The sequence below is a fragment of the Jatropha curcas genome, chromosome 3, assembly GCF_041381405.1.
Source record: "Jatropha curcas cultivar XTBG-Jc1 chromosome 3, XTBG_Jcur_1.0, whole genome shotgun sequence".
In the NCBI taxonomy this organism is placed as follows: domain Eukaryota; kingdom Viridiplantae; phylum Streptophyta; class Magnoliopsida; order Malpighiales; family Euphorbiaceae; genus Jatropha; species Jatropha curcas.
Window position 1 is genome coordinate 1,278,657 of NC_143153.1, and position 17,741 is coordinate 1,296,397.

At 31.8% G+C, this 17,741-nt stretch overlaps 2 protein-coding genes across 4 annotated transcripts; both read left to right on the top strand.

The window, feature by feature from the left end:
• Positions 1-361: 361 nt before the first annotated feature.
• On the top strand, positions 362-5,468 carry ALB4 (OxaA/YidC-like membrane insertion protein). Its single transcript, XM_089719675.1, has 11 exons — positions 362-872; positions 968-1,078; positions 1,160-1,234; positions 1,394-1,454; positions 2,045-2,118; positions 2,217-2,321; positions 2,678-2,785; positions 3,448-3,551; positions 3,689-3,874; positions 3,953-4,256; positions 4,946-5,468. The coding sequence occupies exons 1-11, from the start codon at positions 522-524 to the stop codon at positions 5,015-5,017; spliced, it is 1,551 nt and encodes a 516-aa protein (XP_089575801.1). The 5' UTR covers positions 362-521; the 3' UTR covers positions 5,018-5,468.
• Positions 5,469-12,566: 7,098 nt separating this feature from the next.
• LOC149497297 (Regulator of chromosome condensation (RCC1) family protein) lies at positions 12,567-16,834 on the top strand. Of its 3 annotated transcripts, XM_089719457.1 has the most exons (7): positions 12,567-12,886; positions 13,696-13,735; positions 13,856-14,145; positions 14,243-14,592; positions 14,700-15,101; positions 15,294-15,690; positions 16,287-16,834. In XM_089719457.1, exons 3-7 carry the CDS (start codon positions 13,921-13,923, stop codon positions 16,527-16,529), a joined length of 1,617 nt encoding a protein of 538 aa, XP_089575583.1. In that variant the 5' UTR covers positions 12,567-12,886; positions 13,696-13,735; positions 13,856-13,920; the 3' UTR covers positions 16,530-16,834. The 3 variants fall into 3 exon arrangements, with proteins under 3 accessions (XP_089575583.1, XP_089575585.1, XP_089575584.1); XM_089719459.1 differs by lacking the exon at positions 13,696-13,735; XM_089719458.1 differs by lacking the exon at positions 12,567-12,886 and having other exon boundaries at positions 12,894-13,735.
• The last annotated feature ends 907 nt before the right edge of the window (positions 16,835-17,741 follow it).

The window sequence follows — 17,741 nt, forward strand, 5'->3', positions numbered from 1 at the left end:
TTTATATAATTTTTAAAAATAGGCAATATTTTATCTTTTACGTTAAGAAAAACAAATTATCTTTAAGAAATAAAGGAAATAATTAATATAATTATAGTTTATTAACAGAGAAAGTATTATTTTTGGTAATTAAAACTAAGGTTTTGTTTGATTAAGCTTGTAATTAGTTGTTAATAAATAATAACTACCAATTGGAGATTCGAACATTAATAACTAAAAATGTTGACTTTCATATTTTTTCAGTATTTTTCTCATCTTAATAATAGGGTGAAAAGAATTATGTAAAAAAAAAAAAAAAAGAAAAAACACACTATCTTGAAATGGGCAGATATTTATAAAATGGATACGTGCCAAATTAGGAAATTATCAAAAAAACGCATCAGCGAAGTGGAACGTGTATGAAGGCCACCTTTCCTCCCCAATTTCCTTTCTTTCTCCTCTAATTCGGGGCCAACCAGTCAGACCAGGCGCCAATACTCAGCGGCACTTACTACGTCTGTTCAACTCCCGACCGATTTCAAATGGTTGCTTCTCTGTCTCCTTCATTACCAAACCTCGTTCTCTGCCCTTTCCCGGACCGAACCAGAACTTTAAACCCTCTCCTTCCCCGACCTCAATTCGGTTCCTTTTCTACCCATAAACCGTTTCTTCGCGGGTCTGTCTGCGTTGCTCGTTTCGGGTTCAAAGGTTTGTTTCCGGATCCGGATGGCGCTACGGAGGGATTAATTATGGATTTGTTTAGCAGGGCAGAGAGTATTCTTTATACGATTGCTGATTCAGCTGTCTCGAATTCGGATACTATTAGCACCACTACCAAACAGAACAATGATTGGCTTTCTGGTATCACCTCTTACATGGAAACTATTTTAAAGGTAAGCTCTTTTTTGTTTTCATTTTTATTATTTTAACTCTCATGGTCGCCAATATATCTAACAGTTGAAATGGTTCTCTTTCAATTCTGTTTCAGGTTTTAAAAGATGGATTATCTACTTTGCATGTTCCATATGCTTATGGCTTTGCTATTATACTCCTAACTGTTCTTGTTAAGGCGGCTACATTTCCCTTGACGAAGAAGCAGGTATATTTCTATACTGAAGCTCTCCTTTCCGAGTTGTAATTTGAAGGAATTCGTATATGTTTGTAAATTTGTTTTGGGCAGGTAGAATCTGCAATGGCTATGCGATCTTTGCAGCCTCAGATAAAGGCTATTCAGCAACGGTATGCTGGAGACCAGGTGAATTTTGTTCTCTGTGCCAAAGTTTGTTCAAGTCTAGTCTACTACTACATTGTTTCGGGACGCAAAATCATGAAATACAATCTAACAGCAGTTCTTTAGTAGCTTTTGAGCTTGTTCCATTGCTGACTAAGTTCAATGCTTTCTATTTACTGACAGGAGAAAATTCAACTTGAGACAGCTCGTTTGTATAAAGTTGCTGGCATAAACCCATTTGCAGGTACTTCTGTTGCACACTTGTTTAATTTCTAAAATTGATATGAGATCAGATGGGTAATTATAAGTTTTTTTTCGGACGTCACTTATACTTTTGTTGGTTTCTTTGCTTTCAATACATTGATATGACTACTAATACTGATTGAATCAAGCATATTCAAACACATGTTACTTGGTTTCTAGGCAACCTTCAGTGTTAAAGTTATCATCTTTTGGTTATTGGTTTTAGTTGCATGGTAAGAATCTCTAAGATTTGGTTCAATTTTTTTTATAATTGGATTCCCACTTAAAAGAAATTGATGAATCTTTTTAAGGCCCTATCTTTGAACTTTTCTGGTTTGTCTGTATGGTCTAGAGGAAAATGTTCTTCTGGTTACTTACAGAAATAGTGCAATATGAATTCTACGGGACAAATTAATGCTTTTTGTGTGTTCCTTTCCACAGTTTATCATGACTATAACTGTAGAACTCGTGATTTCTTTTTTTAAGGAAAATTTTCTTTACCTTTGTATGTTTGTATGTGTGTATTTATGTATATATACCTTGCTATCCAGATTTGTGGTCTCCTTAATGTCTGTTTACTGATTCTGTCAGGATGCCTACCTACACTGGCCACAATACCAGTATGGATTGGGCTGTATAGAGCCCTTTCTAATGTAGCAGATGAGGTTCTTTTTTCCTCTTTTTGTTAATTCTTACTTTTTATTGGCTCTATGGCCTTTTGTTTTCACTGTCTTCTAAATGGATGTCTATGTATTATATGAAGGGACTTCTTACTGAGGGCTTCTTTTGGATACCCTCCCTTGCTGGTCCAACAACAATTGCGGCTCGTCAAAATGGCAGTGGCATCTCTTGGCTTTTCCCATTTGTTGTGAGTACCTTAGTTCAATTCTGAAATTCTTTTGCTAAAAAAATTGTATCTGTTTGAACTCCATGGACATCGTACTATGTGATGGCATCTTGTTGCTTTATAAATTATAGGATAAGCTGGACCTCATTCATTACATGTTAAAGATGTATTTTAATCAAGTAATACAGAGTGTTTAATTTTCTTTTTTTTTTTCCATTATGTTCTTTTTTCCCTTATATTTCTAATGTTTTTCTTGAGATTCACTTTCTTTCTCTATTTGTAAATTTTCTTCTAGTTGAATTATCATGTCTGATTGTTCCTGCTCTGGATTTCTGGTACTGATTCATGATTGCCTGTTCACCCCCTATTTCTCTCAGGATGGACATCCACCGCTTGGGTGGTCTGATACCTTGGCATATCTTGTCTTGCCTGTCTTGTTGGTTGTCTCCCAGTACATCTCTGTCCAAATCATGCAATCATCACAGGTCAGTCATTTTCTGTGTGAATTTGCCCATGTATACATGATTTTATCTACCCTGAGTGCAGTACCAACTAGTTCTGGTTTGTCGAAAACATAATTTCTTCCAATTGTTTCTTATTTGTGGATATGCCTTTTGTCAAACATAGGGTAATTTTTTTTTTTTTTTTTTTTTCAATGCTCTCGAATTTAATATATTGAGTCAATAGGTTACCAAACTGGTGCACTCATTACTAATGTGACTGTTTACTGTCACAATCAACTTTCTCTTTTGTAACCCTAAGTTTGATGCTACCTTTATGTAGATTGTACAATGAGTAAGTAAGTGAAGCAAGCAAAAAATAATAATAATAATAATAAATAAAAAAGAATAATATATCACAAGCTATTTATGTGCTGCTCTCTCTCTCTCTCTCTCTCTCTCTAACGCACACTCCTGTCCCTCTCTCTCTCCTACTTTTTTACATGGGAGAAGAACATTATTTATCAACACATTTTGTGTGCTTGAATTGTTTCTATTGTATGTATTGAGGACTTTATTATATGCCCCAACATGAGCTAAGGAATTTTTGGGAAAGACATAGAGAATATCTATAATGCTGCAATCTTTTCAGTCTCTTCTTTTTGTCAAGTTTTTGGGAGGGTGGTAACAGATGCTCGTACTTGCAGAGTAATGACCCGAACATGAAGAGTTCTCAAGCAATCACAAAGCTCCTTCCGCTATTGATTGGTTATTTTTCTCTTTCAGTTCCTTCTGGTCTAAGCCTTTATTGGTGAGCTGAAGTGAAGCCCTTAAATTCAATGAGCATTGCACCACTCTAGAATTTTCCTTGTAGATTTTTTCATAGGAACTGTTTATTTCCCCACCATCCTTCTGCTTATATTTTTCCTGAACTGTGATATTTTGCAGGTTTACAAATAACATATTAAGCACGGCACAACAGGTGTGGCTTCAGAAGTTGGGGGGTGCGCAAAATCCTGTTAGTCAAGAAGAGCAACTTCGGATTCAGAAGTCTGTTTCTGAATTAAATTCCACGAAAACAAAGGTCACACAAGTTGAAAAATTGACACCAGAAGGCCCACGTCCAGGAGAAAGGTTGTTTAATTTTGCAAATTTTACCTTGTTTTCCACCAACCATGGTTGTTTGTGGCCTGAAACTTTCCATTCATTCAGATTTAAACAATTGAAGGAGCAAGAGGCCAAGAGAAGACAACAGAGGGAAGAAGAGAAGAGGAAAGCTGAAGAGGCTGCCGCAAAAAGAAATGTCATAGCAAATGGTAGTATTGAAAATGCATCTGACACAGAAAATGGGGTCAGTATGGCTGGTGCTGATATAGGTGATGAGAAGTCTACAAACAACATTCATGATTCTTCCACAGTAGGTGTAAATGGTAAGAACCTTAACAAAGATGAGAAGACAAGTTCCATGTTAAGCATCGAAGAAGGTGAACAACATTCCTATGAAAATAAACCGAAGGTACATTTGAACATTGCTTTATGATATAGAACAGGCATTTTCTTTGTCATTTCTTATGTTTTAGATAAAACATTTTACTGCATTCCAAACTCATATCATTTTATTTCTCTCTGCACAATTACATGCCACTTTTATTATTCTTTCACTAAGAAGTTTTGTCAATCAGCTGGGTGGAAAACCTGAATCATCTGAAAAATTATTCCTCTTGAATATCTGTGAGATATGATTATGAATGAAATTAGATTAGCGCATGGAACATGAAAAGGGGCATGAAGGTATAGGGAGGCAGTGATGAGATTTTAAAATTGTTTTGATTTGGCTTGCTGCTTTTCTGTTTCTCATAGCAACTTGTTTGGCCTTGAACCTCTACGCATGATAACTCCTAATTTTGACTCTAGACATTAGATAGTCACAACATTATCAATCACAATGAAGGTGATTTGCATTTCTTTTTGCCATTTTGCAAAAAGTGCCGGCAGCTGGTAATTTTCATGTCCACTGTACTGCAACAGTAGGAATCACAAAATAAATTGACCTCCCTGCATTCAACGCTAATTCACTTCGTCCATCATCTAGTTATAGAGTTTTGAGCCATCCAGGAATTCATCCACTTGATTTCCGTTTTCAAGTTGCATGAATTTTTTTTTTTTTTTAATTTTTTTTTCATTTCTTTGTTCTATGACACTCAGGAAGCAGTTGAAGTACATGGTAACACAACAGACAGCAAACATTATGAAGAAGATGCACTCAGAAGGGAATGATGAAATAGAGGCCTGGCTATGGTATCAGTACTCGAAATTAACCAAGATTAATGGGCAGGAATGTTTACCCGTTACATTGACTGTAGAGAGGGCTTTGGTATCGTTCTTGCTCTAAGGGAGCACACGAACATGCAGCCTTCACATCCATGTCTTGTACTCTCTAAGCTCTATTGGGTTCCCAATATTGGTATTCTGATGGAATGATGAGATTGATAAGAGCCCCATGTAGCTGTAGCAGGTTTCATGTATGAGTGGTGGCCAAATTCATTGTAGAAGTAGAAAAATAGAAATTTCTCCTTTCTGTTTTGTTCTATTAGTAGAATAGAAGAAAAGTGAATTAGAAATGGAGAGACTACCACAGATTACTTTTCTTGTAGAATATAGAAACTGTCAGGTATTATCATAGTTGTTTGACCATTGCGCTTGTCAGATATTATCTATTTTTTGGAAATTACTGTGACGTTTTTAACTTTTATTATAAACTTACTATCATGTCCGACTAAATAACAGCATTTTCTGTAAAAAAAAAAAAAAAAAAAAAAAGGGATCTTTCAAAAATAAAAATAAAAATAATATTTGGGATATGGTTTAGAGTGTATGAAATCACAGTTCCATTCAACTTAAAATAATTTTTTAAAATATTATTAATTTGACAATTTTATCTAATTTGAACAATATAAAACTGTAAGAAGAGTTGTTAATTAATAAAAATGGTTTTGAACGTGTTTGCGTACACGTTGTAACTCAAATTTTAAAATCTCAATTAAAATATTTGACAAGAAATTAAAGTTCCAAAAGTTGAGAACTCTCTTACTCCACTAGTACAAAAAAAATAATTATTAGCAGCATCAAATCATTATTATTTTCTATGTCGAAATGACAAATTATCATCTATTGCTGAAATGAAAACATTATTAAGTTTCAATGTTCATCTTTGAGTTGACCCAATTGAAGCATTTCTCAATTAAATGGCCACATTGTGAACATTAGACAATTTGCTTTCTTTACGAGCCACATAAGATGATTGCTTGCTTCTGTGCCTATTGCTCACACTAGCACCTTTTCTTTTAAATAATGCTTTGTCTTATACTTTTTAACGTAAATCTGTTGAGGTAAATCATAAAATTAGCGATTTATCTATATTAAAATTAGACATTCAAAAACATTTCACCCATGATTTGATATACAACTATATAATTCACCCATAAGGAATTGGATTAGCAAAAGCGGACTATGTCTTTAAGTAAATTTTATCTGTAAAACTAGACATAAGTATGACTATGGTTTCAAAGTCAGCTTCTTTTAATTTTTAAATTGCTGCTTTCAATAAAAGATATGAAATGAAAACCGAAGCACTCTTAGATGATTTATTTATAACGCAATTGCAAAATTGTGGTTTCTATTTGTAACTTTACTTAGATCTTTTGAAGTTTTTTTTTTTTATTTATTTTTTAATTTTATATGATGAATATATAATATTTAAGTAGTAATATTGAAAAAAACTAAATGAGTTTAATGATAAAGCTTAGAATATATTTTAAAAAATATAACAAAATAGAAAAAGTAAATTGAAAATTTTGGTGAGATTCTTTGACTTTATATTTTTTTTTCTATAATTTAAAACCGAATCCATCGATTCTAAATTGCGGATTTTTGTTCTAAAAAATAAAGAATTGAAACCGAATTACAAGCACATATTTTCAATTATAAATTAGAATAGAGAATCATTAATCATAAATTGATTCTGATTTAAATCATATATATGTATATACATACACATATATATTTTGCATGGACACACGCATATTTTCCAATTGAGGCTTGTGGCTTAACTCACGAATAGATTTATTAAACTAATTTGAACTTAGGATTTGTTTTGAATTTTAAATTTTGTGTTTGATATATTCTTTTTGTCTCAATTACAAGTAATTGAATTAGAACTAAATCTTACTCGTAACGGGTGATCACGAAATGACAAATTGCTCTAGGTGAATATTTGATATCGTGTATTGTTTACGAGTAAAAGAATATGATTACTTGTGTGGTACTATTTACAAGTTGGTGACACAAATGGGTTCCTTGTCCGCAATAACGGGACAAAAGTCGACACAAAATTTATAATAGAGTTGTTTGATGTTCAATTGCTCATTAAGTGACTTACTTGTGTTGCGTTTGTTATGATTTTGTGGAAAAATCATTAGCTGCTTTTAGAACTGTAAATGGGAATTGGTGCTTTAGACTTGACTAGTAATTCTCTAATTTCAATCTAAAAACTGTTTAAAATAATAAACCTAGTATTCTGAAAATTAGCAATTTTGTATCATATGACCTACTCTAAGCTATGGTTTGATCAAAGTAAAAGGGCAACCAAAAATTAACTTAATATGATATTTTTTTTTTTTTGTATTTAAATATTTTTTAATAAATGACTCTAATACATAGAGGTAGGCATGATTAGGGGTGAGCAATCGATCGGTTCGGTTCAAATCGAACTAAGACCATAAAATACAAATTGAACTTTTTGACAACAGACCAAACTGAACTGAAATTGACATCTGAATCGGACTGACTCCAATCGGACCATTTGGCTCGGTTGATTTTGATTGGTTTTCGCTTTTTCAGCTTGATTTCAAGGCAACCAATAAATTTTTGCGAAACTAATTCGAACAAATAATTTGATTCAAACCAAATAAACCAATTAACCGAACCTCCATTAAACAACTGACCGAACTAAAATGAGTCAGTTTGGTTTTGACGGTCATTTTGACACCCGCAAAGGGAGAAGTAGCTAGGGGTGGCCACTGCCCCTTCTAACTCCAATTTTTTTTCTTCATTTTTGCCCTTAGATTTTTTTAAAAAAATATATATTTGCCTTCAAAAAGTTATTCTTTTATTTAGTCCCCTTAAATTTTTAAAAGTTCTTTTTTACCCCCCCTTTAAATTTAATTACCGACTCCGCCACTACTAATAAAAAAAGGACAACGAGATATTATATTCATATGCTACACCGAATATATTGAATACCTCCTTCATTTGAAGCAGTATTATTTTATTATGTGATTATCAATCTAATATTTTCTTTTTTTTATTTTTATTTAGGTAACTTCCAGTGAATTGTTGATTGATATGAACATGGCTTGAGTAATTTATTATAAAGTCCATAGGGGAAGAATAATTTAGGGAGCCCTTTTTTATTGGAGTTGCAGTAATATATGAAATAAAATAAAATAAAATAAAATAAATAAAAACAAAATTTTCATATGGAGACATGAGGGTAGTCCATTTCAAAACTCCTTAATTTAATCAAGATGTGAGAAATCTTGCAAATAATGGATGATGAAGCTGACTCCATAACCCCCTTCATTATTGTTTCAAAGTTCCAAACATAAACACTTCGGCCAATTGACAAGCAACACGTGTATACAAGTCATGTTTTTACTTAATAAATTATTACATTATTTATTATTTATTTTCACCGTCGCAAAATATAATTCGTTTAAAGTTTTTGCATAAAGATTAAGGAAGCAATTAATTTTTCTACATTATAACAAATTCAAGAATAATTTGACCAAATTATCCTTTATCTCAAAATTAATAGTTGCTTGTGATGTATTTATTCTAAATAACGGCAACATTGAAAAAACATCATTTATTATTTCTTGAAATACACGAAACGACTTATATTTTAAAATAAAATAACAAATAAAAAACAACTTATATTTTAGAACAGAGATAATAATATATAATACTATAGCTTTCACTTTGGGTTTCATTAACACTTGAATTAGTACAATATATAATATTATAAACCCTCGTGTTTTATATTTTTTTTAACTAATAATAGAATAGAGGATAAAACAATCTAACATACGATTTTACGAGTAATAATAAATTGAATTTTTCAAAAAAAAAAAAATCTCTAAAGTGAGAGATTTAAAATCTAAATTTATTATTTAGACGAACTTTAATTATAAAATCAATTTCAAACTTTAATAATTATATAATTTGTTATTCAATCTAATGCCAATTAATATTACTTGCATAATATCTGATTCTTAGTTTATTAAAATATAAATTTTATAATGATTTTAAATATTTTTCACATAATAATAATTATAATGAAATATATTATTTTTAAAATATCAATACAAGTACAAGTGTGCAATGCACATGCTAAAAGTACTAATTAAATCTAAAAAAGGGGAACAAAAATTCTAAGAAGATCCAAAAATATTTGCTCTACTTTATTCTATTCATAAGAACAAAAAAGTTATAATTAGAATTTCTATTTGAATATTGTAAAAATTATAATATGAAAAATGAAAAATCAATTATATATATATAGACAATTAATCTATTTCAGCAAGAATGTCATTATCAATTTTTAATCAACCAGCAAACTCATGCCATTCTGAGCGTAGGATTGTTCTTGATGTCAATATTGGCATCCCTTGACTAAAATTACAATAATCACTATTATTATTTATTATGTTACAAAGTTGAATTATTTTTCTCGTGTTAATTAGCATCTGCTTGTACTAATTATTGTAGGATTCAAACTTACGACTACTCAGTTGTATGCATGTAAAAAGAAAATCTAATTAAATGGGTAGATAAATACCTCTGGTTAAGAGAGAATAAATCTCTGTCATCTCTCGAGCTTGAATTACTAGTATCCTTTAATACTTAGTTGCTCTCATTTTAACCATTCAAATTTCACAAGAATTAAGAAACTAAATAATTTTAATTTTTTAAAAATATTTATAATTTACAAAATTATTTTACAGCAATTCTCTAAATAATTTCTTCTATAAAAAATTTTCTCTAAATAATTAAAATAAAAAAGGATGCAGCATTATTAAATCTAATATTTAGTATAATGATCTTAATTAATTATTGAGGTGCATACGTGGAAAGCACTAAGAATGCATTCAATCTTGATTTTTATCTTTGTTTTCAGAAGTCTCGATTACCTCTGTTTTTATTATGCTTTTTCAAAAAATATGGATCCAAAAATAGATTTAATTACAAATACAAACTTGGATTTTATGGTATTCTAAGTGCTCCAACATATATATATTATTTAGAAATATTATTTTTAGAGTATTGGTCAGTAGTATTAAACCTTAATTGATAGGAAATAAAGAAAAATTCACATTCTTATAGAGTTATATATTATTTTTCAAAATTACAATGTGGTAACTAGCTATCATTATTGTCATACCCACAACTAACAGAAATTCTTAAATATTAAAAAAAAAAAAACAGAAATTTTTAAATAAATTCAATTTATCAGGTCAGCTATAAACTCGCTCAATGAACTAAACTCACATCAGCAGCTTACTTTTTATTTTATATTTTTAAATATGAAATTTTACTTTTAGTAACTTCTAAAACAAGATAATTAGGTTTCCTATCTTTAACGAAACCGAAGAGATAAAAAAATTAAATATGAAATAAGCTAGAAAAAAGCAAACTACTGATGTGATTTTATTTTAATTGATAGATATATAACGGACGTGATAAATTGAGTCTATATCAGAATTTCTCGTAAACTAATAAGTTGTATAGGTTGGAATTGCCTTATCTTACTGACCCATCTCATGGTTGGGTCTAATATATATTATTATTTGACATGGATTCCCACAGCAAGGGGTGTAGAAGACGCAATCTCCAGGAGACATGGTCCCAGCTGCTCACTCTTCTGATGGCTGTAGAATTCAACAGGGCCTTGCAGTTCCGCCAAATAATGCACCTCGCTTCACACGTCTGAGTTATCTCTTCTTTTGGACTACCTGATTGACATTTACTGTTTTTCTTCTCTCTCAATTTTTATTTTTTACTACTGACTTCTTCTGTAAAATTAGATGTTTAATAAGAAAATAATGTTTCATTCTCTCAAACTCTGAATATTAGTTTAAATGTTACGCGACTGAATACTGTAAATAACACAAGTATTGTTTTAACTAATTAAATCAAAATATTAAAAGCTATAAGAAAAGCTCGTGTTGGATGAGACCTACCTGTAATTTCAGTATGAATTGATTCAAATGTTAATGAAATGAATAATTTAAAATTTATTTTAGGAATTTTATTGGACAATACAAAGTTCACCCTAAATTAATTTATTTAATCTTTAATGATTTTGTTTAATTATCAAGATTTTCAAATTTCAATATAGTATTTTATTCCTAATGAATTCACAGTCGTTACAAAATATAAATTTCAATTTTTGATAGTGGTCTATATGTTTTTTCCTTTAATTTTCTAATGAATTGTGAATCGAAATTATTAAAATAGTCACTCCTTGTTATTATTCTAATTATAGTTTTTTATTTTCTTTTAAATAGGTGATATTTTTAAAAATAATGAATATATCTATATGATATTAATTGATTGTAAATGATACCTTCTTCAGTAATTCCAAGACTTCAAATTTTATATCATAAGAGTTTCCTCTTCATGATCTTGGTTCTCAAATATTATATTTGAACTATATTATGCTAATACAAATAATTAGGTATATTATATTTTTTTTCAAATTGAATAATTATTAGATATTATTCAAAAATTTAATTAATATCTTTTTTTCTTTTTGGAGAAAATTTTATTTATTTATTTATATAATATTTATCTCTAACGACAACTAAGGAATGATTCGTAAATATAAAATGACACCGTAATCAATAAAACATATTTTTATAAGAGATATAATTTAAAGTGTAATTTCAATAAACACTAAATAAAATTTCATGCTTAAAAAATACAAATAAAAACCTAAACTAATATTCCATGCTTATAACTAACTAAAATTTATCATCTTACTTGGTTTTATAAATTTAAATTCCTCATTAATATTTGATAAATATTTATAATATTTATTATTATGTTTAAAATAAATATAAGAAAATCCAAACCATATATAAATTTGAGATTGAGAAAATTGAAAAGTGATATTGCAAAATATCTATTTTGAATTTTCAATTGCTTTTAATTAATTTTTTTATATGTAAAAATAAAAAATTTAAAATTATTGAAAATTTAAAATACAGTATATGTTTTTAATGAAAGGGAGGAAAGTATGACGAATATTTTAAATATCGTCTTGTTTTGATTCATTTAACGAGAGTACGGGCAGTTATATGTGAGTTTGGAACCGATATTGACTAATAGTGAAATTACTACTAGTAAGATTGCAGATAGAAAATGAATATATATCTATGGACCGGCTATATTAAACGGGTATAATTATAAATACATGCATGCGAGTATAAGTATAAATAGTAAAAATGGATACAGATACATATAATATAAATAGTAAAATCGGATTCACGTACGTATACTCAAACGGATATTTAACGAGACTGGGATAACCATCGAATGTGGTAAGGCAATTAACCATAATTAAGAGTAAGCTGACGTGCAAAATGGTTCTCCACTGTAAATAAAATGGCATCGGTAATTCAATTTGGTATATGGTATTTTATGCAAAATATCGCCATTTCACAACCTACGAGACACCTCATCCCTTTATAAAACGTATAGATATAAAGCAAGGAGAGACACCTCTCAATTCTCTCTCTCACATTCACTCTTGTTTAACCCAAGAAAAAAAAAAAAATTCCTTTCCTTTTCTCTTTTCTCTCTTATAATTATCTTCTAAATTGGCACAATTTGCAATCTTTGTATGGTTTTTGTTTTTTTATTTTTTTGACTCAGAGAGAAGCAGCTCAACCATTGATCAAAAACTCACTCTTTGCTCTCCAATTTGATCTAAATTTTGCTGTTTTAGGCTAAGAAACCGTGAAATTCTCTTCAATTATTGACGGATGCAGATGGGTTTTGAGCAATCATGGGCCTTTATGATGTGTAATCTTCATTCCTTAATCGTTATATCACGATCTGTAACGATCATAATGTACAGATGATAAAGCTGTTAAAAGCATGTGTTTTTTGTTCTAATTTTTTTTTTTTTTCATTTGCCTTTTGGGTTAATAGATTCTTTTGTGCTTCTTTTGGTTTGGCTCGGTCAAGTGTACTCGACAATTTTATTATCTGATGCTATTTTTATGATCTGGGTATGTTAAAAGAGATCAAAAGAAATATTTTTTTCGGTTTGTTTTTGGGTATTGAGTGTGTGATAATAACATCCCCTGTTTCTGGGTGTTGAACCATGGATTCTGGTTTTGCTTGTGCGGCTCATTTGTTTTTGATCGGGTCAACAAAACTATTTTTGAGTTGTAATGAGTTTACGTGAACAGAAGTTTCTCTTTTTGAGGTTGGAATTCTTTGCTTTCTGGGTTTCTTTTGGGTGGGGAATATCCTTTTCATCCAAGAATAGTATTCTTGTCCTCAAAGTTTTCTCTTTTCCAGTCTTTTAAATTGTTACGTTTCCGATTCTTCCTTTCCTATTAATGTTCAGTTCAATTTGATAATCTTAATTGCTTAAAATACTGGATTTTTTATCCTCTGGGGTTTATCTTTTCTGCTTGTTCTTCTGTTGGATGATCTCATTCGTTAGTTTTCTTGACTGTTGCTCTTTTTTCATATGTCAGTTGATTTTTTAAACTCCTTTTTATCTATTTTTCATCAAAAGTTTTTCAGATAATTTAATTTGCTTGTTTTCATAATTTCCTGCTACGTAAAGAGATTTTATGGACATTTTGTTTTATTTGTAGGTTTGAGAATTAAAGCTCTTTGATTAGTGCACAATTTAAGGTAGATACTATGGACTGAGATTTTTAATCACTATATAAAAATAAAACTAGCGCCAATATTAAAGAAGAGTTATTCATGGAGAGGCTAATGTGGTGATATTGGTATCTGTTTTTCCATTAGCTATTCAGCTGTTAGATAATCTACACTGCCAAGTTTGGGCACTGCAATAATTTTTAGCAGTGCCCATGGATGCCACAACGAGTGAAACCTCCAGTATACAATTCCATAACATAAATGACCAGCCAATTACTGCCATTGTTGCTGCTCCTGTATCTACATTTCAGCGAAATCAACGCCATTGTTTTGGGGACTCTACTCCTGGAGAATTCCCATTAGCTGCTAATCCATCCATTGTTCTTCATGTCCTCACTGCATGTAATTTGGATCCTCAAGATCTTGCAAAACTAGAGGCAAGTGCATTTTGGCTATGTTATTTAATCAAGAGACTTTTTTTTACTATGAGAATTGATAGTGCTGCTGATTTGATTTTGAATGTGACTATTGCAGGCAACATGTTCCTTCTTTAGGCAGCCTGCAAATTTTTCCCCTGACTATGAATTGTCCATATCAGAGCTGGCAGCTCTTGATATGTGCCAAAAAAGAGCCATTTTTAAGCCAATGACAACTGACGAGCGTCAAGATTTGAAGCGAAGATGTGGAGGCTCTTGGAAACTAGTCCTGAGATTTTTGCTGGCTGGTGAAGCTTGTTGCAGGAGGGAGAAATCCCAAGCAATAGCAGGACCTGGTCATAGTATTGCCGTGACATCCAAAGGAGTAGTATACTCCTTTGGCTCTAATAGCTCAGGACAACTCGGTCATGGTACCACAGAAGAGGACTGGCGACCTCGACCAATCAGGTTGCTAATTCTATGATCATTACTTAAGACCAGATATTGTGAATGCAGGAAAAAGGCAATGGAGATAGTTGTCTAGAGAAAGTTAATGGAACTTCACTATGTTGCAGATCCCTGCAAGGCATTCGAATTATCCAAGCAGCTGCTGGGCCTGGCAGGACAATGTTAATTAGTGATGCTGGGCAGGTTTATGCCTTTGGAAAGGACTCCTTTGGCGAAGCTGAGTATGGAATTCAAGGAACTAAACTGGTTACAAACCCACAGTTGGTCGAGTCTTTGAAAAATATATTTGTGGTGCAAGCTGCAATAGGAAATTTCTTCACTGCTGTGTTGTCTAGAGAAGGCAAGGTGTACACATTTTCTTGGGGCAGCGACACAAAACTGGGTCACCAGACTGAACCAAATGATGTGGAACCTCATCCTTTATTGGGGGCACTCGAAAATATACCAGTAGTACAAATTGCAGCCGGATACTGTTACCTTCTTGCTCTGGCTTGTCAACCTAGTGGCATGTGAGTTGCTCTGCGTATTTCCTATTTCCTATAACACGACATTCTTATACATTACATTTTAAGCAGGCATAATTCTTAACACAATTTGATAATTGATCTCATCTGGCAACTGCCATTTTTGGTTCATGATCACTAATCATTATCAGTGAATGTTGTTACTGAACTCTGCGATATTTGTTCTGAAACAAACAGGTCAGTATATTCTGTTGGATGTGGTTTGGGTGGGAAGCTGGGACATGGATCAAGAACTGATGAGAAGTACCCTCGATTAATTGAACAATTTCAGCTTTTGAACCTTCAGCCAATGGAGGTCGCAGCTGGTGCTTGGCATGCTGCTGTGGTAGGGCGGGATGGACGAGTTTGCACATGGGGTTGGGGGCGTTATGGATGCTTAGGTCATGGCAATGAAGAGTGTGAATCAGTTCCTAAGGTAGTGGAAGCATTAAGCAAAGTCAAAGCTGTTCATGTTGCTACAGGGGATTACACAACCTTTGTGGTTTCTGATGAAGGTGATGTTTACTCATTTGGTTGTGGTGAATCTTCTAGTCTCGGACATAATGCTGGTGCTGGTGCTCCTGCTGATGGACAGGTCTGGCCATTATGATTCCTTGTTTCCTATATTGATCAATTTGGTTCAACTTAGTACAATGAGAAAAGAAAGTGCCAAGTCCCTGATCTTAAATAACTCCTGAATATACAAAATATTAAATTTAAGCTGCCTCAAGTTTTCCCTCTTAGCTACAATTTAAAACTGGTGATTTAATTCCTGAAACGATTGTAGATTATCATGTCATTCCTTCAAGTCACATGTTTCCTATTTTCCTTCAACGCGAGCTTTTGCTGTCAGTCTAATGACGGACAGTCATCGTTTGCTTTAACTTTTGTCTGTTTTGCTGACATTATAATTACTGCTGTTTTGTCGCATAATCGAATAATCTTTTATACCATTGCCATTTTAAGAACTTTCCATGCAAGCAAAAGATCGGTTATCATGTCATTATACATACATACTGCTACTGATATAGGAATAGCAACACAAGGAACTGATAAGAATTGATGTTGCATTTAAAGATTGTAGTGATCCACTCAATATACTAAGTTGTCTTACCCTGCACACAAGTTTTAAATTGAAGTGTGTATAAACAAATACTGTCTCTGCGCGTTTGACTCTGTTTTCTTTCTCAGGGAAATAGGCATACTAATGTGTTGAGCCCAGAACTAGTAACATCATTGAAGGAGGTAAACGAGCGAGTAGTGCAGATCAGCCTCACCAATTCAATATACTGGAATGCTCACACATTTGCACTCACGGAATCTGGGAAACTATTTGCATTTGGCGCCGGAGACAAAGGGCAGCTGGGCATAGAACTCGAGAACAACCAGACGGAAAGAGGGAATCCAGAACGAGTGGATATCGATCTAAGTTAGCCATTGTCAATAGAAATGGCATCCCTTAGAATCTGTTGCGCTTAACTTATTACTGTGCATCTGCATTAACAGTGCATTTGGTTGGTTGTCTAGATTTCCATGTTTCTTTTGTACATAGAAAAAACAGAAAGAATTGTGAAGATGATTTAAGGTTTTAGGTAGTAAAGGGCCCCAAGCACATACCCTGCATTGATATTGATATTGATATCTAATCTATAAACAGAGTGCTTGGTCCTCAAGTTGTTAATAGTTGATACATTTATTAAGGTTCATTAAATAACTTGTTATTTATTTTATGATGCTCATTTGGATTCCTAATTCATTCTGATGCTCTTGTTTGTTGGTTACACTTACACTTACACTGACAATGACTATTCCGCTTCGCTTCTTAGATTCTTAGGCTTACCGACCCGTGAACTACTCCTGCCTGCTGGCCTCTATAGTTTGACTCTCTTTTTCAAGTAGGGGCGACGAATATTCCATTAATCAAATAAAATTAGTTCGGTTTCGGTTTTTTTAATATGTTTTTATGGTATTTAATTTAAAGTTAATGGTATAGTAATTAGCTATTTTAGATTTAAAACAAATTTGGTTAGTTACACGTGGCAACCAAATGATGAACGGTCAAATTTGGTTAATTCGGTTTGAAACTAATTTGGTTAATTTGGTCAAATTTTTTAAATGAAAATAGTTAATCTATATATAATATAATTGAAACTAATTTTAAGAAATTAATATAAAATATTAATTTTCTTTTTTGGTTATTGGGCCGGTTACATAAATTGGCATTTGCAAGAGCTAAAGGCTGAAGCCTATGGAAGGATGAAATATGGACAAGTGCTCATTACACGTTACCACTGAAATGTAAAGACTCGCCATGCATCTCTATTGCCCTAACACCTGCCATTTTGTACACTTGTATGTCTCCACTTACAATCTCTTTTTTATTTAATAATAATATTCCTTCCATTTTCATTTGCCCTTTAAGATTTTTGTATCGTTTTAATTAACCATCTATTTGTATTTTTTTTTTTACACGGTAATTTAATGTACAATGCAATTTTCTTTTCCCATTTCATCTCACTTTGAAAAATCAAAAAATGATTAATTATTTTTTCTTAACTGTATCTTCTTTTTTTTTTGAAAAAAATAACAGATAAAAATATATAAAGAAAATAAAAAATACTCTTAAATTTGACTTAATTACTCTTT